This window comes from Pteropus vampyrus, unplaced genomic scaffold (assembly GCF_000151845.1).
Source record: "Pteropus vampyrus isolate Shadow unplaced genomic scaffold, Pvam_2.0 Scaffold134, whole genome shotgun sequence".
Taxonomy (NCBI): Eukaryota; Metazoa; Chordata; class Mammalia; order Chiroptera; family Pteropodidae; genus Pteropus; species Pteropus vampyrus.
The window spans coordinates 1,554,187-1,577,645 of NW_011888915.1; the positions used below are offsets into that span (position 1 = coordinate 1,554,187).

The 23,459-nt window shown below is 39.7% G+C and overlaps 1 protein-coding gene across 2 annotated transcripts in view; it reads left to right on the forward strand.

The window, feature by feature from the left end:
* The window catches only part of ARHGAP26 (Rho GTPase activating protein 26), a 399,050-nt gene that overhangs the window by 205,764 nt on the left and 169,827 nt on the right, over positions 1–23,459 (forward strand). For both annotated transcript variants that reach the window (XM_011367454.2, XM_011367455.2), the window contains exons 12-13: positions 2,145–2,181; positions 23,212–23,277. In XM_011367454.2, coding sequence (XP_011365756.1) covers positions 2,145–2,181; positions 23,212–23,277 — 103 coding nt within the window. The remainder of the gene's footprint in view (positions 1–2,144; positions 2,182–23,211; positions 23,278–23,459) is intronic.

Genomic DNA, 23,459 nt, shown 5'->3' on the forward strand with positions numbered 1-23,459 from the left:
TTATGTTCGAGGCTACTCATTTCTCTCACAGGTCACAAGAATGACATCTCTGCCCCTCTGCCCCGTCCTCATCTCCTGCCTTGCACCAATGCCAACCGCACTGGCCTTCCTCCTTCCGAAAGGCCATGGCTTTTTCATCTCAAAAAAGTGCACTCGTGGTTGGCATTGGCCCTAAGTCTTCCCAAGGAGGTCCTCTTTGATCATTCAGGTCTCATGCAAATGTCACCTCTTCAGGGAAGCTTTTCCCCACATTATGTCCACAGTAGCCTCTTTTATTTTCTCCACTGTACTTATCAATATTTGAATATCATATTTATATATCTGTTTATTTCTGTTCTCTTCTGTAGTAGGCAGATTCAGGAAAGCAGAGATCATAGCCATTGTGTTTATCCATATTCCCAGCACCTAGAACATTGCCTGGTCATTATAAGCACACAGTAAATACTTGTGAAATGCATAAATGAATAAACAAATTAGTGAATTGCAAGTAACTTCAGAAGTTACCCATTTAAGAGGTCTTTAAACTTGCAAAGCTAGTATGCCCTTATTTGATAGTCATATGGATAAAGCCAGTACAAACGAAGGGAAGGAGGACATTTAGATACTCAGAGTCTTAGCTTCTCTCCCAGCCTCTTTGGCATCCTTGTACAAGTGCTGTGAGGTTCAATTAGAAAACCATTGTCTACTTAAAATTCTCCACTTATATCCATGTTGGAGGTACTGCCAGGGGAGAGTGGGCATCTGTGTTCCCTCTGATACAGAGAGAATACCTTTTCCAAGGAATATAAGTTTTTGAAATACAGATCTACTAATGAGGAAATTGATTTTTTTTAGAGGGGGAGTAACATTTAGCTTAATTAGGGTACAAAGCTAGTATTTCCTATCATCAAATCTATTGCAGATATTCATTCATCTACAGTTACCGGGTTTAGCTCAAAGGCTATACAAAAGCAGGTAATGAGGTGGATTTGGCTTGTGGACCATACTTTGCCAATTCCTGATATGCTGACACTATTAAAATAAAGCCTTTACTTTAGAAAAAAATCAGTGCCTGAATCTTTCTTTGGCAGTTATGATTCTATAGGTATGAAAAGGCCTAATAGGGTGAAGCAGGTCATTATAACTTAAAAAAAAAAAAGGATACAGCACATGATTCTGATGACCACTCTTGGTTGAGAACCACTTATTTAATCTTTAGGGAAACTGAGCCAAGAATCTCTGAAAAGAGAGCCATGAAACCCTAAAAGGGATTTTCTCCTGCTAGGGATATTATACCTGTATTTTGAGAAGTTATTGCATTTTGAATTTTATCAGCAAATAATTTGTAGAAAGTTTTTTTTTACTCTTGTTATACAAGTACCTACATAATATCATTGATTTTTGCCTCCTGGCCCACAAAGCCTTAAAATATTTACTGTCTGACCCTTTATAGGAAAAGCTTGCCAACTCTTGCAATATGTCAATATCTGTTTTTAATATAGGACACTTTCCCTTTTTCTGGATGGGGGCACTTTTTCTTTTATGATTTCTGTAAGTCATTTAAGGAGTTTCTATTGTAAAAGTAATATATTCTTATAAAATTAAAAATTTCAAAAGTCTGTAAGGTAAAGAATGACTGGTCCCAATCCCCAGTGTTAACACTTAACAGTTTGTAATGTTTCTTTGTCCTCAATTTGCCGCTTACTAGCTATGAGGCCTTAGTTAACGTTTCTAAATCTCAAACTTTCCATTTGTCAAACAATGATAATAACAGTTCCTACCCACCAGAACTGTTGTGTGGATAATTTGAGATAATTCATGTGAATTGCTTAGCACATTGCCTGGTACACAGTTAATGCTTAATGATTTATAACTAATGTAAAATATTTTCTCCTTTTTAACTTTACATACACACATAGTTTGTTTTTATTAAAAGAAGGAATATGATATTTTTATAATAAAGTTCCATACATGATTTTAATGTACATACACTTAAGAACAGCTGAGAAGTAGAGGATTATAGAAGGGATTCATATTTGGCGGCTAGAAATTGCCTTTCATCTTATAGTGCAAACTAGGAGAAATGGGAAGATAATGATTTTCTTCACTGAACCTGTAGGGTGGTGTAAAGTACACACAAGTAAATGTTTATTTCTATTTTCTAGGTCTACAACTCGAACAAAGACAATCAGAGCGAAGGGAGTAAGTATGGGGCTTGTGTAATTGTCTACTGCTGGGGTTGGGATTGGGCTTTGAGAAGTTGCTACTCAGGGGAAGAGCCACCAGGAGGTGCTGTGGGCATGTTGGGTCTGCCCCCATTTTCCCCAGCAGCCTGAGACACTTCCACCCTGACTTACCACATCAGTGACTCCAGGACATTCAGTGAGCCTGACTGCAGGGCTATAATGACACTTAGCATTATGTAACTCTTAACACTTTACAAAACATTTTTATGTACATTATCTCAGTTAATCCTAGGTCATCTTAAGAATGTAGCTCCAATCATCACTTAAAAGTCACTTAATCCATTAATACCCTGCTCCCCAAGAGCCCAGTCCCGTGATAAAGCCAGAGTTGACTTTGCTTCCGACACAGTCTTGCTCAAAGGACTGGAGAGGCAGTAACTGTCTTAGTGATCACTTAGTAACTGTGTGCTGTTGCCTCTTTAGAGAGGACCGAGTAAAGATGGTGAGCTCTGTAATAATCTTCTTTGAGGGCAGTGACCGTGGGCAGCCTCTGTAGAATATACAGGACGTTTTCCCTGCTGCTGGCTCTGAGCACTCTGGTTAATCATGATTTCCAAGGGCACCTTCAACCTTGTAGAGATGAGGAGATTAAAATAAAACTGCTACTGCTAGAGCGTTTGGGCTGATTATCTCCTTGGTGCATAGGAGAAAAAACAAATTCCTTCTAGATTGCTACAGGAGTACAAAGGAAATCCTGTCCCCTTGACTTAGATTTGCTTTGTAAAATCTGCTTGGAAAAAAATGCAAAGATAGCCCTACTATGAGTTCCAGTCATGTCAGAAAAATTAGTTAAACAGTGCTTCTCTGTGTGGACAAAAGGATAAGCTATTTTGTGTGTGTGTGTGTCTGTGTGTGTGTGTGTGTCTGTGTGTGTCTGTGTGTGTGTGTGTGTGTCTGTCTGTCTGTGAAATCCATTATAAGACACAGATTTTTCTTCTTGCATTCTTTCAGAAATAGAAATTTACCAGGAGTTTTACATGAGATATTGAAAAATTTGGAATGGTTGCTTTCATAAGTTAAGAGTCCTTTAGGAGAAGGAAAAAAATGTTTCTTCGTTTTTTTCCTCCCTCTCAAGAATTGAACAGGGAAAATTTTTTAAAGTAAATATTCAGAGAAGCAAAGAAATCATTACCCTCCCACTGTGTATCAGTGGTACAGTTTTAGAATATCTGAAATCAACTCCTACTAACTCGGGCTAAAATAACAATAGCAAAAACAATAGTATTAATTATGAAGGAATATGGAAGGTGGTAGGGTAACTCACAGTAAGGCAGGAAGAACTAAAGAACCAGGCCTGAAAATATACTAGCTCTAGAGACCCAGGAACCAATGAGAAAGAGTCTTTTTGATATTTGCAGGATGATAAAACTCTAAACTGTTTTTAGTCTTTGCCTCACTCTTCTGAAAATTCAGATTTCCAGAAAAGAGCATCAAGTTGGTGTAGCTTTGACCCACCAAGGGGAAAACAAGACACCTCGATTGACAGTTTCAAGCATACTGCATAAAATGGGATCAGAGTAGTTTGCCAGAGGGAAATCAGAGAACTCACCAGGATTAGAGAGGCTAGATGCCAAGCAGGCTAAAGTAACAGATGCCCATACTATGCCCCAACCTGGGACACACTACTTCTGAGGACCCAAGACCTATGGGGGGTGAGAAGCATATGAATGGAGACCTGACCTGAAATTTTCTTATAACCGTGATCTTATGAACCAGCTTTTCTCTCCTTGAGATAAGTGCCAATAAATTTGAAAGATGACCCTGATTCTATTGGTGGGCATGCCAACTAGTTCTATCATTCTGTAAGGCCTTTTGGGAATATGTGAAAAGTGAATATCCTTTAACCCAATAATTTATCCTAAAGGAATAGACTAGAGCACAAAGATGTTTGTGCAACAAAGTTCACCGAAGTATTGGTAATAATGGTAAAGAATTGGAGACAATGTAAATGCCCAATAGGAAACTGATTTAAAATGTCGTAGAGTACTATGTAGCCTTTAAAAAGAATAAGAGAGATCTAGGTGTATTTGTAGAAATGATGCCCACAGTATATTGTTGAGTTTTTAAAAAATCAGTTTAGAGAACAGTGCATTTAATAAAATAACTTAATTCATCTAGATATATTGATAGAAAAAAAGTCTGGAAATACATTTTTTATCAAACTGTTTATCAGGGTAGAACGTGGATTATTGGGATGAACTGACCTTATACTTTAAATACTTCTCTATGCTTTGCATTGCCTACAGTGAGGATATATTTTACAATGATAGCTACAAATAGGTGGGATTTATTGACCACTTAACTCTGTTTTGGAATGTTTTATGCACATTAGTTCATTTAATGCTTGCAACACTGTGAGATAAGTGTTTTTGACCTATTTTGTAGACTAGGAAGTTGAGAATAGTAGACTCAGGGGACACAATTTAATCTGAGTTCTAACTCTAAAGGTTCTACTGTTAACCACAAGGATATTCTACCTCCCTAAGAAAAGAACAATACAAAAAGTTCCATTTTGGAAAACAGACATTTATACCATTTTGCTTAGGCATCCTGTTATTCAGAGTACAGAGAGTTGGCTGCCCTGAGTCTGTAGTGATTCTTCAATTGCTTACACTTTCAGTTAGCAAGCAGGAGAGAAAAAGATGAGTTAAAACATAGGGGCCACTTTTCCAGGAGTAGTTTAGATAGAAATTATGTTTCCAGGTTTTTAAGATAGCCTGACCACTGATTTCCAAGCTGGCAAACCCAGGGTGGTGTTCTGGGTTGGTGCTTCCTCACCTCCTCTGGCATCAGGACCGTTTTTCATGCCATACAGTGCCTTAGCTGCCCTTCCCCTCCAAAGTGGTGGTATTTTTAGTATCTCTTGGTCACAGTAATTTGCAGTCTCACCCCACACCCACCCGCAGGGCTTAACTGCCACAGGTGGCACTCTTGCTCAGGCTCTGAATTGTTCTGCAACTCTATTTATACCACAATCAAAACTCTTTTAAAGTTAAGAAATCAATCTGATATGAATTTAAGAGTGGGGTACTGCTTTCTTCACCTTTAATATCTAAATACCAAATGTCTAGCATTCTCTTTCTGGAAAATGTTTTGGTGGGAATCTGAATGCCAGCATTTTATCAGAGCCAGAATGAACAGGTAGCAGAAGGAAGTTCCTCTGGGGGCATTTCTGAATTTGTTGCTTTCATCTTGAAATTTCTCTCAGGATGTATAGTGCCTGTGGGGTATAAGACAGGGTCATAATTAAGGTCTATCAGTTGCTGGTATTTTCCTAATGGCTCTGTTGCCAGAGAGAGGATGGCAGCAGATTAATTCATGCTCATTTCATTGCAGAGACTTTTTCCTCTCCTCCTCTATTCTCTATTTCGATCTCAGCTATAGAGGGATTGAATTAATCATACTCCTCCATCGGTGGCATATTATCATCACAGGCCTCTCCATTCATTCATTTTCATTCGTTTCCTGACTCCCTTTCCTCCTCTATAGGCCACTATTTTAATGTGTACTTCTAAACTATCTTCTCGGACAATGTGTATCTTTTATCTCATTCTGTTTCTTACTTTGCTCCCTCAGTATTGTGTTAGGAGCCATGTAATTTCTTCTGTCTGCTTCTAGACTGTGGTTTCTGTTTGCCACATACTCCATGGTATTGAACAATGTGTCTCAGTTTTTGCAAAGATGCGCTCCACCGCCTCATCACTACTAATGACACCACAATGAGTATCTCCATATGTGCCCCTGAATGAGCAGTTCTTAAGGTTCTACCTATGAGGAGACTTGCTGGTCAACCAAAGGCTGTGCATATACTGAGTTTGAGGGAGGGCTCCATGTTCTTCTCCTGAGTGTTCTGTCCACAGTCTCACCAGCCCTACGTGAGGATTTCTCTATTCCTGCCAGCTCTTGCCATTATCAAGCTTTCTAATTTTTTTGTAAGTCTTATAAAATGATAGCTTGTTTTAATTTATATTTCTCTAATGATGAGTTTGAGCATATTTTCATATGCCTGTTTATTAGGTTTTCTCTTCTGTTTCTTTTTTTTTTTTTGCCAGTTTATGTCCTTTGCCCATTTTTATCTTGCAATTGCCATCTTTTCCTTGTTTATTTGTAAAGTTCCTTCTGTAGTCTAGATATTAATCCCTTGTTAGTTGTAGATTTTTAAAATGTGTCTTTCCATCTTGTCATCTGTCTGTTAATATTATGTATGATATCCTTCCTTTGAGTATAAGGCCTTACTTTTTATATATTTAAATTCGTCTTTTCTTTTTTGCATTCTAGTTTATGATTTTCAAGTAATGTTGTAAAGAATGCCTTTCTGACCCATGTCACAGAGATGTGCACCTACATTTTCTTTTATTGGCTTCATGATTTGTCTAGCAAATATCTACCATTGTATATGGTGTTTCATGAAGATCCATTTTATTTTTATCCATATGAAGAGTCATTTTTCCTACCAACATCTACTGAACTGTCCATTCTCTCTCCCTTCGACTTCTGCTGCCAGCTTTATTGTACATTAGGTTTGTATATATGTGCTCTGTCTCTCAGCTATTTATCTCCTTGGTCTGTCTGTTCTTGTGCTCATTCTTTTCTGGTTTTAATATGATGACTTTGAAGCAAGTCTTAATATCTGCTACTTTAAGTCTCCTCTCTTTACCTTCCTTTTATAAGGTTGACTCAGCTGCTGTGGACCTTTATCTTTCTATATAAATTCTAGAATATGTTTGATAAGTTCCTCAAAACTTAAATTTTCATTTTGGATTACTTTGGATGGTATTGATTAATTTAGGGAAAATCAACACTTTTATAATATTAACCTATCTCCTCTAAGAGCTTTGAATGTCTTTCCATTTATTCAAACTGTCTGTGTCCTTTAATAGAGTTTTAGTTTTCTACCTATAGATCTTGTGTATTCTTGGTTGTTAATTCCTAAATACTGTATTTAAAAACCAGTTTGCTTTTTTAGTCAATTCTACGGGCCTTTCACCCCGGGGATCCTGTTGCCATCAGGATCCTTCCCTGAATGTGTTCCTGGAATGTCAGGAATATACATCAGTGACACCTAGTTTTCTCTTGGTCAAATTCTTACCTGGTAGAGAAGAGAAGGGAAAAGATGGGAGTAGGGATAGTAGAGAGAAAGGAAGTATGGTTCGTTGTTCCCTAAATTTCTTTACTGAGGGAGTGATCTCATCAGTGTCAAGAACCTAGACAGCTGACACCTGTCACTGATTTGTCCACTTTATTATTACAAAGTACAGGACTTTGCCGTGGGCAAGGACCCTTCCTCCCATTCCACCCTCTCTGGTCCCCTTTGCCATCTTAATGCATATCTCTCAGGTCTCCATGTCCTGTTGCTTGCCCTACCTTTGGCTACAGTTGTGAGAATTCCTCCCCAAAGTCTCCATGAGAATTTGTTTATTCTCCTCTGAAATGAGCCTGGATCAGAAGCAGGAGGAGAAGTCAGGAAGTGGCCTCTTCTCAGCTGCTGTTGTCCTGTAGTCCCACCTGAGGGAAAATGAGAAAGCCAAGAACTTGTCAGAGAGGTATCTGATAGACCAGTCCAGTGCAAATCTAAGGGAAAGGCAGACTTTTCTAGTGTGAGTGGGTATTTTTCAAGTTTGACGTTTTAAATAATGTTACTGCCTGTTAGCTCTAAAAAGATTAGCTTGTTTATAGACACGCTGCTCTCCCATTGCTTCTCCAGCTGTCTGAAGACTGAAGGCTGACAGATGAGACAGAGAGGGCTCAATCTCCTAATCATGATTTCCTAGTACCACTTTCCTTACTGTTTGTATTCCCTTGAATTCCATAGGTTAGTCAGATTATATTCAAAAGAATATGGCTGAGTTGCTGCGGACATACCTTCTCATGCACCTCAGAACCCAGCTCAACACTGACCATGTGGCTTTTCAAGAGAACATTGCAATCACTTACTCTGCTTCCCACTTTTGTTTAATATGCTTTTGTTTGCTCCTGCCTGAGCCTTTACTAGATTTGACTGCAAGAGTTCTTCCTGTAGCTCTTCATTTGATCAAAACCCCTCAGAGTTCTTAAGGGCCTGCGGCCCTGGGCGACCTGAGTACTGAGGGATAAGGACATCCACAAGTAGAATATGTGCCTCTGCCTTTAAGGAATATATGGTCTGCTGTTGAGATTCGAGCAACTAGGGGACTTTCAATGGACAGTTGTGTGTGTCTGTGTGTATGTGTAATATTTATGCTATCTACAGAGGTACCCAGTGTGAAGACAGAATGCCCAAGGCCATTTGAGAGTAAGCTTAGAACGGGCTTCCATCTCAGCTAGAAAGACCTAAAAAATGGAAACTTCCTACTTTCCCTCCTCCCAGAAGAAGGAAATGTAACTACTTTTTTTGCTTCCAAGTCTTAATTCCTTTATTCTTTCCAGTTTGTTTTTAATCTAGTACTTTTGCAAGAAGCCTTTGCCTAATGTTCAAGAACCCACTGTAGTTTGCCATCTTGTCATTCATGCTGGATTATGGGGGGAAGAGCAGTGATTGGAGGAAGAATGCAAAGTTGGAATTAGGATTTAGTCATCTATAGGGTGTCGACATTGAATCTCAGAATCTCACTTCTAAACAGGTTGAAAAACATGTATTTTCACTTCTTATAAAAATAATATGAACTCATTGTTAGAATATGAAGGCAATAAAACAATGATTTTCAAAAATTTAATGAAAATTACCTATAATACCACCCTCAGAGATATTTTCTTACTGCCTTTTTTATGATTTTTTATATGTATTTGTCAATGTCAATAAGTATTTTGACTTAATTGACATTATACTGAATAAAATTGTTTAAATCTGTTTTAAAAATTCACAAGCATTTTCCCATGTCATGAAAATTATTTGTAAATACCATTCGTATTGGTGGTTTAATATTCTGTCACAGGATTATATCCTAATTTGTTGAACCATTTCCTGTCACTGGACTTGCATGTCCTATGAGTAACATCAGCCTGAGCATCCTTGTACCTCAGTTTTTATAAATACCTCAGATATTTCCTGTGGGTAGGTCCTGCCATGTGGATTGGAGAGAGCCGTTTCCTTGGAGGGTACTAAGTGAATGGTATAGATTAGCATGCTGACACATTGGCTGTGGAACTGTGGATTAGAGCTGGACCTCTCTATGCTTCCTTTTTTTTTTTTTTTTCTGTAAAATAGGAATAATAGCGCCTACCTCAGAAAGTTGCTGTAAGGATTAAGATTCAGCACAGTATCTGGCATATTAGCTTGTAAGTGCTTAATTACTGTTTGTTCTTATCCTTCTCATTATCTGGTCATGCCTGTTACTCTCTCAGATGAGGAGGAAGAGCTCATGGTATTGACAGGACTGCTCCTGAGGGGAGCAGGGAGGAGAAGGAAGGGTGACAGCCAATACTCCTGCTGTTTTCAGGCTTGGCGCCTTATGAGAGTTAGTTCATGTGATCCTCATGAGTGTATTTCTCAGAGTGGGGTATGGACATGACTGGTGGTATCTAAGATCATTTTAGATGTACTCAACAAACATTTTAAATTACCATTTAGCTTGGGGAGGGGCACAAGTACACGTAAACCTCCTGGTTTTCTTAATGTTATTGCCTAGCACAGAGGTTGGCTTTTTTAGTAAAGGGCCAGATAATAAATGTTTTTGGTTTTGCGATACCACTGAATTCTACTGTTGTAGTGTGAAAGCAGCCATAGACAATAGAGAAAAGAATGGGTGCGGGTGTTAACTGGTAAGGCTTTGTTTACAAAACAGGCAATGGTGAATTTGGCCTATGGACTATAGTTTGTTAACCCTTAGCTTAATAAAAGGATGAATTTTTAAAAATTAGTCTAAGATAGCAGGAAATAATGGCAGGGAGCATGAAAGTGGTATGTGATTGGTTGCATTTTGCAGAAATGCTATTCATGGCCAAGTTTACAATTGAGCAAACAGGCTTAAAGAGGTTCAGGTAGCACAGCTGAGAAGTAGTGGAGCTGATATTCAAACCAGAGTCTGCCTGATTGCCAGAGTCATCCCCCTACCACCTCTTCTTGATACACTTGAAATCTTTGCTCTGTTCTGCCATCCTGTCATTATATGGTCAACTCACTGGGGCTGAAAGAGTTTTTATCATCAACCTCCAACACCTAACCCACCCAGCTCTTTGTGGTTGAGGGGCCATTACATATTTCTTCTTAGGGAGTCTTCCTCTAATGAGTGGCCCCTCACACACCACGCATGACACTGGGAGGGCCAGAGTAATACGTTTCAATGACTTTGGAGCTTCCCAGGTGCAGAACCGTAACATAGCCCGCTACCCTCCTACAGGCATTTGGCAGCACAACCAAAGCTGCTTTTTATGTTCTTCTGTTACATGTACTCGTCACTCTTTAGGCCATCATTCAGCTCAAACTCCCTGACAGCATTTCACCAGGGCTTTTCTTGTCTCATGAAGATGGGATTGAGGACTGGGAGAGGAGATGAGGAGGGTATCATTACCTTTGCTCTGTGTGCCTGTTGCCCTCGCTCTGATTGGTACATTGCCTTTATCTCTGTGCCTCAGCTTTCCTTGATCTGTAAAACAATAAAAGAGATTTAGTCTTGAAAATTATAGGAAAAGGCTCGATGGGATGGCATGGATCACTGGGTTTTTTGTTTGTTTGTTTGTTTTTAAGGTTTTATAGCCTTGAACCATTACTAAGACTCTAACAGTCTCATGAAAGCAGCAGAGGACAGAAAAGAGGATTTCTTTTCCTTTTGTTTCTAGTCACCTTCAGCCTTTTGCTGTGAGAACGCCTACAGTGAGAGACAGGAGAAGGCAGACACCTGTAACCAGGATCCCTATGGGGTCAGAGTCATCCAGTGGCTGCCAGGTCTCCACTGTCAGTGGCTTATAAATAGAACATTTCCCCTCTTAAACTTGAGAAGGATGGACGGCAATAATGGGCATGGCGACCTGGCCTCCTGTGCGCTGGCCCACGAGGCAGTCAGCTGAGTACACCTTCCCCTCCAGCTTTCCGTCCACGCCTGCCAGGCCTGGGCTGATAGAAGACAGGTGCTCGCTCGCTCGTGCACTCCTTTGCCTACATTCCCTTCCAGCTGCCCCCGCTCCTCCTTTGGCCCTTTTTCTTTCCTCTTTCCCCTCCCTCCTGTGCCTTGGCAGGTTTCTGCGGCTACCACTTTCATTTCTTGAGCTGCAATCAGGAAATACTGGCTCACTTAAGTGCTGACTTTCTGTACCTCTTTTCATTGTGACTCGTACAATTGCTGCAGCCTGTGTAGAGTTCAAATTATATTTAGTTGAACAGTAACACCCCCACTTTGAGAATATTCCTGGCTGAGGTGGTGGTTAGGGCCAGCAAGAGAAGAAGGAATAGGTTGTTTTTTCACAGATTTTATTATTGGGGTTTCCAGCCGTTTTGTTTGGTGAGACCCCATGCCTCAGAAATATGACAGGCATTGGTGCTCCTCGGACTCACCTAGACAATTAGAAGCCTTTTTGCTTGTCATAAATGACACTTAACAAATCCATTCCCTTTCTCAGCCAACCTTAGACTGACAGATGCAGTGTGCAACTTCACTGTGGCCTAATATTCCCCTTTTCCTTGGCGGTGTGGGCTCTGTAGTGACAGCAAGCCATGGTCTGGCAGGTGTGAGCCACCCCTTGGCATCCCAGTTTGGGCTTCAGGCCAGCAACAGTGAGAAGATCCTTGGCTGCGACTTTAACTCCTAAAACCCAATGCAAGAGGTTCTTGAGGCAGAGACTGAGAGTTCCCCTTCTGCCACCAAGCGCAGGCTCTTGATAATGTTTACCAGGAGCGGACTCTGTATAGAGCAGTGTGCTCGGTGTTCGACATGCATTATGTCATTTCATCCTTATAAGAACCCTATAAGGTAGATAGTGTCGTTGACCCATTTACAGATGAGAAAACTGAGGCTTCATTCTCAGTGCAAACTTGTAGTTAATTGAAATCATTCCTTCCCACCCTAATCAGAGTGTTCAGAGCATGCAACTCGAATCTAGCATTTAAGATTTAGCAGGAGCTATCATGCTCTGCTGCCCGCAGTGCGGATAGTATTGAGCAGTGGTTGGGAGCATGGGCTCTAGCGTGTTATTACACACATGGACCAGAATCCCAGACTCACAACTTACTGTGCGACCTTGGGAAATTCATTTCTCCAGGCCTTAGTTTCTTAGTACTTAAGATGAGGATAGCTTTAGTACCTATATTATTTTTGTTTGTTGGATTAAATGGGATTAGGATAGAAATCTTTAGTTAAATTGTGCCTGGTATTCTAGGCAATCATTAAATACTGCTCTCTGCTGTTGTTATTATCAATAACTTATCCAAAACCAGAGGCTATTTATATAAAAACATGACACTGGACAGTCTCTTTGGAGTTCTTCAGAGTGCCTCACAGACATTGCCTTATTTGATTTTCACAAGGCCTGACTTTACAGATGAGGAGAAGGGTCAGAGAGGTGAAGTGTGCCCATGTACACAACCACTTAATAGTGGCTCCGAGTGCAAATCATAGGCCTCTGATTCTGAATGTCCTCTCTTTTCCTGCTCTTTGCTGCCTCAGAGTTTGTTGTGACCAAAAAATATCTAAACCATTCCTAGGGCAGATCAAGGTAAGAGCACAGGTGGGTAAAGGCAAGAAAGGGATCTAGATGGGCAGAGGCAATTGGTTCTCTGCATTAAACGCTCCCACTTTCAGAAAGCTAGAGATGATCTCTTTTGGTTGAGAAATCAGTACACAACCACCTAGGCCTCAAGGCAGAAAGGAATTGAGGCCACTGGACTGTAATTCATTCTCAAGATGTCCAGATCCCTGTGTAGGAGACAAATGGTCCTGATTAATGTAGTGCGCATTAAGCATTGCTCTTTCATGGCTGTCTTGATTTGGAATTTTAAGGTGGACTGGGAGACTGCAGATGTAAAAACCCACAAGAAAACACTCAATCCTCCACAAGCTGATCTGTAGCCTTCAGCCTGTACTGAGCAAGAACTCAGACACTGCCACTCTGGCTGCCTGTGTCTTGCCAAGAATCGGAATACTTTACAGCTGTCTTAGAGCCTCCTGTGACTCAGGCTGAGAGCTGGTAGGTTTATTCCTAGCCAAGAAAGGATTTCATCTCTTTTCCTGCTACCTATTTTACTTTCTCTATGTCCCTCTCAGCTTATTTGTCTCTGTGTGTATCCGTGGAAACCATGAAAAAGAAGATGGATGCTAGTGTTTGTGGTAGGCTAGGGAGGAAAATTCTGATTGGCAGTATTCATGCTGAGAGGTCAGGGGATGAATGAGATCCCTATCAGTCCTGTTTGACTTGTGCTTTCCACCGCAGAGCCCCTGAGCTCTAGAAGGTACCACTGTGTCCAGCCAGCTGCTCACCATTTGAGGCTCTTGGAATGTGGAGACTTCCTTACCTATTGGTTTCTGTTTCTTAGTGAAAATGTAGATTATATTTGTTTCTTCATTCAGGAAATATTTATTGAAGCTACAGTAATGAATAAATCAGATAAAGTCCATGTTCTCGTGGAGTTATACTATTGAGAGAAACTGACAACAAACAGTAAGTAAGTAGACAAAGGTATACTTTCAGGTGGAAAGAAGTTCTATGAAGAAATAAGAGCAACGGGATAGAGAGTAACAGGGGACGAGTAGCTTATTTTAGATACCTGGAACAGAGAATGCCTCTCTGAAGAGGTAACATTTGAGGAGAAAACCAAACAAAGGGAGTGGGGGTAGGACATGTCCAGAGCTGGGAGATGAACATTGCTGGCAGAGGGACCAGTACATGCAAAGGCCCTGAAGTGGTGGGAATGAACTAGCTGTGTTCTGGGAATATCAGGAAGGACCATGTGACTGGATTGGAGGAGGCCAAAGAGAAAGTAGTCAAGTAGGCTGGGAGCAGACCACGTGAGGCCATGGTCAGGAGGTAAGATTGTGTTCTGCGTGTCGTGAGAAGTCCCTGAAGCTTGGTGATTAGGCGAGTGACATGAGCCAATGTATATTTGTAAAAGATGATTCTGGCTACTAGGTGGAGAATAAACTGTAGGGGGCAAAAGTAGAAACAGTTGAGAGGCTACTATAGCAATCCATGCAAAAGATGATTGTGGCTTGGATCAAGGTATTAGCAATGGAGGTGCTGAGAAGTAGTGGGTTCTAGATATATTTTTAAGTTGTTACTGATGGGACTGGTTAATGAGTTGGATATGGGCTGTTGAGAAAGCAAGGAATCAAGGATGACTTTAAAATAGGACATCTTGCTGGTAGAATATGGTACCCTTCCACCTTGTCTTTTCAGCCGGGTTGATTGTAGTGCCTGGTCTGGGACAAGTTAGGACAATATCTCCCAAGTGTATTCTTCGTGTATCATCTCTATGATTTTTTTTTTTTGCATGTACATATACCACTTGGATTACTACTTACTTTTTAAAAAATCCAGTCACTCTTTTTAACCTAAATTTATTTTAAAAAGAAATATATCATGGTATGTGTGATAAGCCAAAGAATTTCCAATATTCATTAAAATAAGTATACAACTATTACAAATATTTATTTGTGAACCACTTAGAATTATTTATTTCATATACCACCAGTGGCACAAGATAACAGTACTTATTAGGACGTAAAGCACTGGTGAATTGTTATTATCAGTTGGGTAACATGGTATAGATATTGACAAATAATTAATAGTCAACAATCATTTCTGTTTGTCTTTAGTGATAATAATTTTAATTGCTTGTGATAAAGTGTCATCCCATATTTCAAGTGTGATTCTCACACCTCCTGAAGCATAACATCTGGGAGGGCACTGAGAATCTGCATTGCAATAAGTATGCCTCCTACTTCACTGGTTCACTAGATTTGAGCACTGCCAGTGGAATGGAAAGGGCAGAATTCAGAAAATGTGATTTTTGGCCCCTGGTCCATTACTGACTAGTCGTGAACTTCAGCAGAAGAGTAGGGAATAGAAGAATAAGAGCTCGAATCCTGGTTCCATTGCTCACTAACACCATCATCTTCCAGAAGTTCCTTAACCTGGGCTGAGCTGAGGTTTCCTGCCTACAAAATAAGGACGATGATGACGATGATAGGGTGCTTTTAAGTGCTTAGCCCAGAGCAACACAGTCTGTGCAGTGACTGTTAGCTACTGTTATCATCGTTGTTTTTACCACTTAACCTCATGGGCCTGGCTTTTTTCATCATCAGTACCTAACAGATATATTGGGAAAATCAAATAAGGTATAATTTATTAATTTAGTCTATAAACAGTAATATATTATCCTTTATTATACTCATTAGTGTGGAAACACAGCAAGAAGTTATTAGAACAGTAACAATATTTACCCCATGGGATTACTGTAAGGATAACATGAACTTGGGTATAAAAAGTATTTCATCAACTGGAAACTTTTGTTCAGATGTTAGATGTTATTACATCCTAATACTGGTAATACTGGTAATGACCATTTATTGAATACCAAATAAGTCACTATTACTGTATATTTCATTTGATCTTTGCAACACCTAAATGGGTTATTGCCACTATATAGGTAAGACAGGTGAGTCTCAGAGAGGTGAAGAACCTTGCCTAAGATCATATCCAGCCAGAGATGGCAGAGACAGGATTCCAATCCAGGTCTGTCTAGCTTTAAAGCTCATTGTTCTCTTCCTGGTACATACCACTTCTGTCTGTGTGATTTCAGTTAATATTAAAGTTAGTTCAGACCTCCTGAATAATACCAGCTAGGGAGCAGAGTATAGGGCAGAGTAGGCAGTAGCGTGGGATGGAGCACAGGGTCTTGGGGAGCTGATCTAGGATTAGAAATTGTCTGTGGGTAATCCCCAAAGTAGAAAATTCATACCTGGACAATTAAGAACCAATTGTCGAACTTTCCTGAGCTCGATTGGAAACTTCTAAGAGCTGCTACCATGAGTACAGTTTCCCAGGGGCCATGGCCAGAAAGCCCTGGCAGTTCTGGGGCTTCACATAAGTAGGAGAAAAGATGTGAGCCCCTCTGAATGTGTGAGTCAATTGTAAATCTATTGTCCAGGTGGATTTCATATTCAATTCAATGTGGGTGTTTTTCTTCATGGCTTTTAATGGTGCTGAAATTGATTAAATTCAGAAGGAGCGAGGCTTGCCAGACTCTAAAGAGCAAATCACATTGGGAAATTGAGCAAATTTCTGTGGTGAGAACATGCCCCTGGAGCTGTCCATAAAACGTCCATAAAATGGTGGCCTGCTCACAATAACTCTAGACAATTGCCTGTATCTATCCATGTTAAAAGCAGGGCAGCAACTTCCTTTACTTCTCAGTTCTTTTGTTTTTATCCAGCACGTCCAGCGAATTCTGTTTCTTCCATAAGATATTTGAAAGTTGTTTTTTTATTTTTGGTTTTGGTTTTTTTGTTGTTGTTCAAAGGGAAATCGAGTTTTTTGGGGAAAGAATTTCAGGCTAGGAAACACCTGTTGAATACCAGCTTTAGGAAAGTGGTAATCCATTCTGCGGTGTGTTGAGACTAATCCAGTAGATCAGCACCTCTCCTTTGAAAAAGGATTTGTCTCCTGGAGATCTGTTAGAATTCCCAGGATGGGTGTATGGGGTAACTTTAGAGTGTGTCCCAGAGCATTGTTTTCACAGACTAACGTCTGCCAGTCAGCCTACGGTATGGAAAGGTCTCCTCTGTTCAACATTGGTGATTTGGCCACTTGCCCAATTTTTTGGTGTTCTGAGAATTGGAATAGGGCAACAATAGCAAGTCAGTGCTTTTCAGAAAGGGGGCTCCTGGGCCAGAAGAGTGAGGTCTGTTGGGTAGGCACTAAGCTCTAGGGGAGAATTTTCTTTGTCTTCTAGGGCCTTCCTCAACCTTTATCTGTTTAGATGGCCCAGTTAACATGACATCCAGGAACCAACCCTCCTATCGCCATTCCCAGGTTCATGCCACATACGCTAGGTGATGACAATGCCTCAATGAACAAAGAGAGGATTTCTAAAAGTGTCCAGGGAAACCTAAACTTGATTTTGTCTTCTCTGCTTCATGTGTTGGCATGTACAGCTTTTGCTTTTCCTTTCTCTTGGACTTATTCTTAGCACTGTACTGTTAGGTGGTAATATCTCTTTGTATTGATACAGGAAGGAAGGAAGTGGTTAGATCAGGCCATTCATTTCTTTATTTAACCATTGTTTCCTCACAAAAGATGAAAAAGCTGAGGGTCATAATCTTAAATAACTCACCTACTGTCATAGGGTTTTTATCAGTTGGAACTTGAAAGGTCATTTTGACTATACCACACTGTCCCTCAGCAGTTCTTTCCACCATTCAGGCACCAATTTGCTAGCCATGCATCCAAAATGAAAAACTACACAAATTGAAAAATTGCATGCTTCTACTTTCTGTCCAACACTGTAGTAGACAGTGAAAGACAGTGATATAATACTGAATAAAATAAATAAGTAAAGATATGCATAGACCATTGCCTTCATGGATACATATCTAGTTTGGTAGACACATTTTTTAATAGGATCACACAAATAAATGTAAGCTTGCAGATATGCTGCATACTTTGAAGGCAAAGCTGTTGGTGCTCTATATCCTAGTGCAGGGTGGGGCATTGACCTAGGCAGAGAGGCCGGGAAGGCGTTTTTGAGGAATTGATACTTTAAGGGAGACCTGAGGATTCGGAATTGCATTGGCCAAGGGGCTTCCAGGTGAAATCCACAGCTTCTGTAAAGACTGAGGAAGAAAGTGTGGTCAGTTTAATGCTTTGAAAGAAAGCCAGATGCTGAGATCTAGAGGAGTAGCATGAGACGAGGCTGGAGAGATAGACTGGGACCAGACCACGCAGGGTCTGGTCCAGGCATGCTAAGGATTCGGGTTACCCTCCTGAGAGCACTGAGAGATTTTAAACAGAGAAGTGGCATGGTTTGATTTTGTCAAGATCACAGGGGCTACAATGTGGAAGACAGATTGAAGGGAGCCAGAGCAGGTGTGAGAAGACCAGCTAGGAGATCATGGCAGTAGTCCAAGTAACAGATGATCAAAGCCAGGATCAGGATGGTAGTGGTGAAGATGGAGAGAACCAGACAAAATTGAGAGATATTAGGAGATAAAATTGAGAGACTTGGCGATAATTTGAATGGGGGGGCGGGTAAGATAGAGAGGGAATGCTAGTGTTATGGTTTTATTATAGTTCTCACCCTCTACGACCACCTATACACCTTATTTTTTTAAGGGGCAAAAAGCCAGGAAAAGCATCTCAAGGAGGGCACTGTGAGATACTAGAAGCTGCAGAGCATGGCAGTGACTATTATGCTAAAATCCATGTTTGTCTACCTGGCCCACCAACCTCCTTCTTTTAGACAATAAAATAATTCGATTGAATCTTATAGTATGTTGTTTCTTAAACAGTAAAACAGTCAGTTTCTGGATTTAATCTGCCTCCTTAGTCTCAGAGTTCACACCCTGGGCATGATAGCGCAAACCCCATTGGTCTGCCAGGCCCTCCCGCTTCTGCCCTAAGACTGTCCAAGTTGACTGAGCATCTGCCTACTCTCCAGCATTCTCATGTTCTCCACAGAACTTTGAGAAAATAGGTTTGTGTGACCTTGGCTCTTTCCTTTCTCTAAAAGGAGCCAGAGAAACAAGGCTTCAGAAGTTGAAATGAAAGTTAAGAGGATGACACATTTCTAACTTGGCGGGTCAACCTGGGTATTTGGTGCAAGCTCTGTGAATATTCATTATATGACAACTGTTTAGGCTGCTCTGTGTGTATACCTGGGCAGAGCTGAACTCGAGACTGGGGAAGAAAGATAAGCCATAACTTTAAGATAGAGGATGTCGGCCCTAGAGCCACCGGTCATGCAACCACTCATCGCAAGTCAAATTAAGGGAATAATGCAAGCCTAGTAGATATTTAATGAGAGATTATTTCTGGAGATTATAAGGATACAGAAATTGCAAATAAATCCCTGACCTTTTCTGAGCCTTGGCTCAGTGAAAGAGCTGAATCACCTGCTTGAGGGGATTAAGGACAGCCGCTTCCATCTGGCGGGCCACTCAGACTTTTTCTGTCATTAGCAACTGCTCAGTGGTGATGGTGTTTTAAACCTTTTAGTGGGAACTTGATTTTCAGAGTAGGAGATCTCAATTAACTTAGATTATGTACCTGCTGGGCAGAGAGCAGGACTAATGATCTGCTCGTGTATGCACTATAGTCCATATCACATTAGTGGTACTTGGTGCCTGTTAAATAATAAAGCAGTTGTTAATCATTAGTAACCTAATTATGACGTCAGCAGGAAACTCAAGTTGATGAGAGTAGAAGTCAGACGTACGTGTGTGTGTGTGTGTGTGTGTGTGTGTGTGTGTGTGTGTGTGTGTGTTTGTAAGTGTAACAAACAGAGATGGAGAGAGAGAGACAAAGAGATACAAGGAAGGATGGGGGCAGTGGACAGTGATATAACTTATACCAGTTCCAGCTTAGAGATTTAGAGGAATGATAATTAAATTATATTTCATGAGTTTCTTGTTAGGCATTGTAGTTTAATATGTATTCCATTCCTTAAAACAGTTTTATCTCTTTGTAAAACTAATAATTATCATCACTGTGCAACTTGGACACATTAGAGGCTAATAGTTAACTTGACCTCTTAATGTTTGACTTTGAAATATGTGTTATACATATTTAAACTTAGACAACTAATGTATACTAATAAATACTGTGTTACATGTGTAAGACCTTTATGTATAAAATCTATGTAAGATTTATTTAAAGAAAAAGGGTTTGCTGGTTTAAAACAAATTAGAGAACTTATAATGTTGGGGAAATCAAAGGAGGAACGTTTACTCAGAGTGTTTTTTCTTGAAAGTGTTGTTTGCCATTTTTCAAAAGAAGTGATTATAGTTAATGCAGGTTAGTAGAATTTAAGTTTTTCTGGATATATTTAGAAGTTCTATTATATTCTTTTCCATTACCCATTACTTACCTAGAAAAGGATCTGGCTTTTCACAGTTCCATAGGAAAAGTTTCAAGAACTGATTTGCCTCTGCAGAGTTATGTCTAGCTCTGTCCTTCCTTCTGCTAGTTGTGCTTACGGCTTTATAAACACATATCTTCCTGCAACTGGGACTATCACTGTTAGTTGCCAGGTTATTTCCAATTTTCCAAACTTTAAATTTCTAAAACTTCTCAAACTTCATGGGGGTAATGAAGCAAAAGAGTCTTTGTTCAGGACAGAAGAAAGCCATGCTTACAAACTTCCTCTTAAAACATTCAAGTTCAGAATCAGCTTCAACTGCTTTCAAGAGCACTGTGCAAAATGGCAGTTCTTTCTCTCCCAGACTTCTTTGACTATCAGCCTATGCAAAGATTCTCTTAAGCATTTCTCAAAAGAAGAACTACAAGGCTTCAAATGACTGTGAACTGTGATTATGACCATTTTTAGGAATCTCCTTAATTATAATAAGTAATTTCCCTTCTGACAAATACATTCCAGTAGGCTTTATTCTAACTACTGTATAAAGGAAAGAAAACCCTCCTGGCACACAAAAAGATGCTCAAGATTCTTAATCATCAGGGAAATGCAAATCAAAACCACAGTGAGATACCACATTACACCCACTAGAATGGCTATAATAAAAAAGACAATAACAAATGTTGGCAAGGATGTGGAGAAATTGGAAACCTCCTCTGTAGCTGGTGAGAATGTGAAATGGGCACTACTTTACAATGCAGTTTGGCAGGTCCTTGAAGAGTTAAGCATGGAGTTACCATATAACCCAGCAATTCCATTCTTAGACATATACTGAAGAGAAATAAAAATATATTTCTAAAGACTTGTACACAGATATTCCTAGCAACATTTATTTTTAATAGCCAAAAGTGGAAGTAACAACTGACGAAGGGATAAGTGAAATGTGGCATATCTAGACAATGGAATAGTATTTAGTCATAGAAAAGAATGAAGTATTGGCATCACAACAGAAATGAATCTTGAAAACATATTAAAAGAAATAAGCTAGATGCGAAAGACTGTATATAGTATGATTCCAGTTATATAGAATGTCAAGAATAGGCAAACCCATAGAGCAGAAAGTAGATTAGTAGTTTCTAAGGCCTGGAATACGGAATACGGGGAGAAATAGGGGCTGACTACTAATGTGTATGAGGTTTTTTGTGGGGGTAATGAAAATGTTATAGAGTTAGATAGTGGTGATCGATTCATAACTTTGTTAATAAACTAATTAATGGCTTATAAGCTTTAAATGGGTGAACTCTATGATGTATGAATTATATCTCAATAAAGCTGTTATTTTAAAAAATCTTCCCTTAGATTCCAAAAAAATTTTTTCCCTTAGATTTCAATAGGAATTTGACCCGTATATTATAATTTGTTATTAAGTTTGAGAAATGTCTATGGCATGAGTTAATTGAGTTTCATTTGGAAAAATAATTTTAATCTGGCTTATACTTTCACTCAGAAAGCTCGATACAACAAAATTTGCAAAGTAAATACTTGGTTCATAGTAGAAAAAACAAAGGATTGAGTTATTGGGTTCCTTACAGCTTTTAAGGAATGAGAACAATGATTTGTATAGCAATTGGTCTCCAGGGAGAAAAAGATGGTTTTCTTCCTTTTCCGGTACTTTACTTACTATCCCAGAGGCCAAATGTGTTTATAATAATTACCACTAAGCACTAAATGTGCATATGAGAACAAGAGCTGTTTCCTTTTTAGAAGAGAAGTTTTGGGAAATTATTCCTTTTTAGTTTGATTTGGGGAATTGTCAGTGATTTTTTTTTTCCCCCAAAGGATTTTTATCTTCATTGGATCTAAATTTACCCATATACAATAAGTATTGGAGAAAGATTCCATTTGGATTAGATCCAAGATGAGTTCAAGTTCTGCTCAGTTTATTTCTTTCCCTGGGATGATGACAAATCACTTATAAATACTCACCTTCCTACTTTCTACCATTCTCTTCTCCATTCTGAACGTTAGTTTGCAGAATATTTCCTCCTGGTGTCTAAAGGAGATCAAGGATGAACCCATTCCTAAAGGTTGCCACACAAATCTTTATCTTTGGGTAAAGAGAGTGTGGGGATGAATTTTGGTGGGTTTCCAGCATTGTCGCTAGAGTGGAAATTGGTTCAGTGCTGTGGAAAAGATTGCTGCTGTTGATAATTTATTGTCCCAGTGACATTAATGGGTTTTGGAGCAGATGAAAAACTCAGTCACCACCTACTGATTACCACATAGAAGATGACTCTACTGCCTTAGTTCTTCTTCTTCTTGTAGTGTCTCTGTTCCTGACTACTTTAATTTTCCTCAAGGTCACTTTTCCTTTTTTCTAGTCACCTAAGCAGGATTTTACTTCTTTCTTTAACTCGGGTCACATTTAAAGCAGTTAGGTGGTGTAGATTCTGGTGTCAGCCTCCCACATATTATTCCTGCAACTTTGGTTAAGATAGCTAACTGGCTTTGTGAAATCTCAGTTTATTCATCCATAATACAGGGCTAATGATAGTATCAGCCTAGAAGACTTGCTAGGATAAAACAAGATAATCTATGTCAACCACTTACCCAACATTTATTGAGCACTTGATTTATGTTTTTTGAAGGCAACCAGTAAGCAATTAGTCCAACTCCTGATAATAACAAAACGATGTAAAGGATGCCTAGTTACTCTGGTAGGTGCTCATCACTTTATGCTGCCGTTTCTTTAGCTATAAATTGAGGATAACCTTGCAGAATTACTGTAAGAATTAAATGAGATAATATACACAAAGCACTTAGAACTATTCCTGGCATATGGTAAGTTTTCAGTGAATACCAGCTAATTTTGTTTTGTCATTCCTATACCTTTAGTGGGAAACTTTAAAGGATACACCATGGAACTGAATCATACTGGGTTGGTCAAGCCTTGTCCCAAGGTTGATTTGTGTGGCCAGTAACTTGACTCTCCTTCTCTTCCTCTTGCAGCTGCACAGTTGGACAGCGTTGGCTTCAGCATAATCAGGAAATGCATCCACGCTGTGGAAACCAGAGGTAAAGTAGTTCAACAGATGGCATCATTCTTAGTGAAGGTCACACATCTGGAGAGGAGGCAGACCTGCTACCTGCTGTTTTCCGATTTTAAGTGACTCATTAACTCTCCAAATGCCATTGCTGGTGTGTTTCCACGAGTCATTTTGCTCCGAAGTTGGAGCTCTCAACCCATTTGGTGTCAT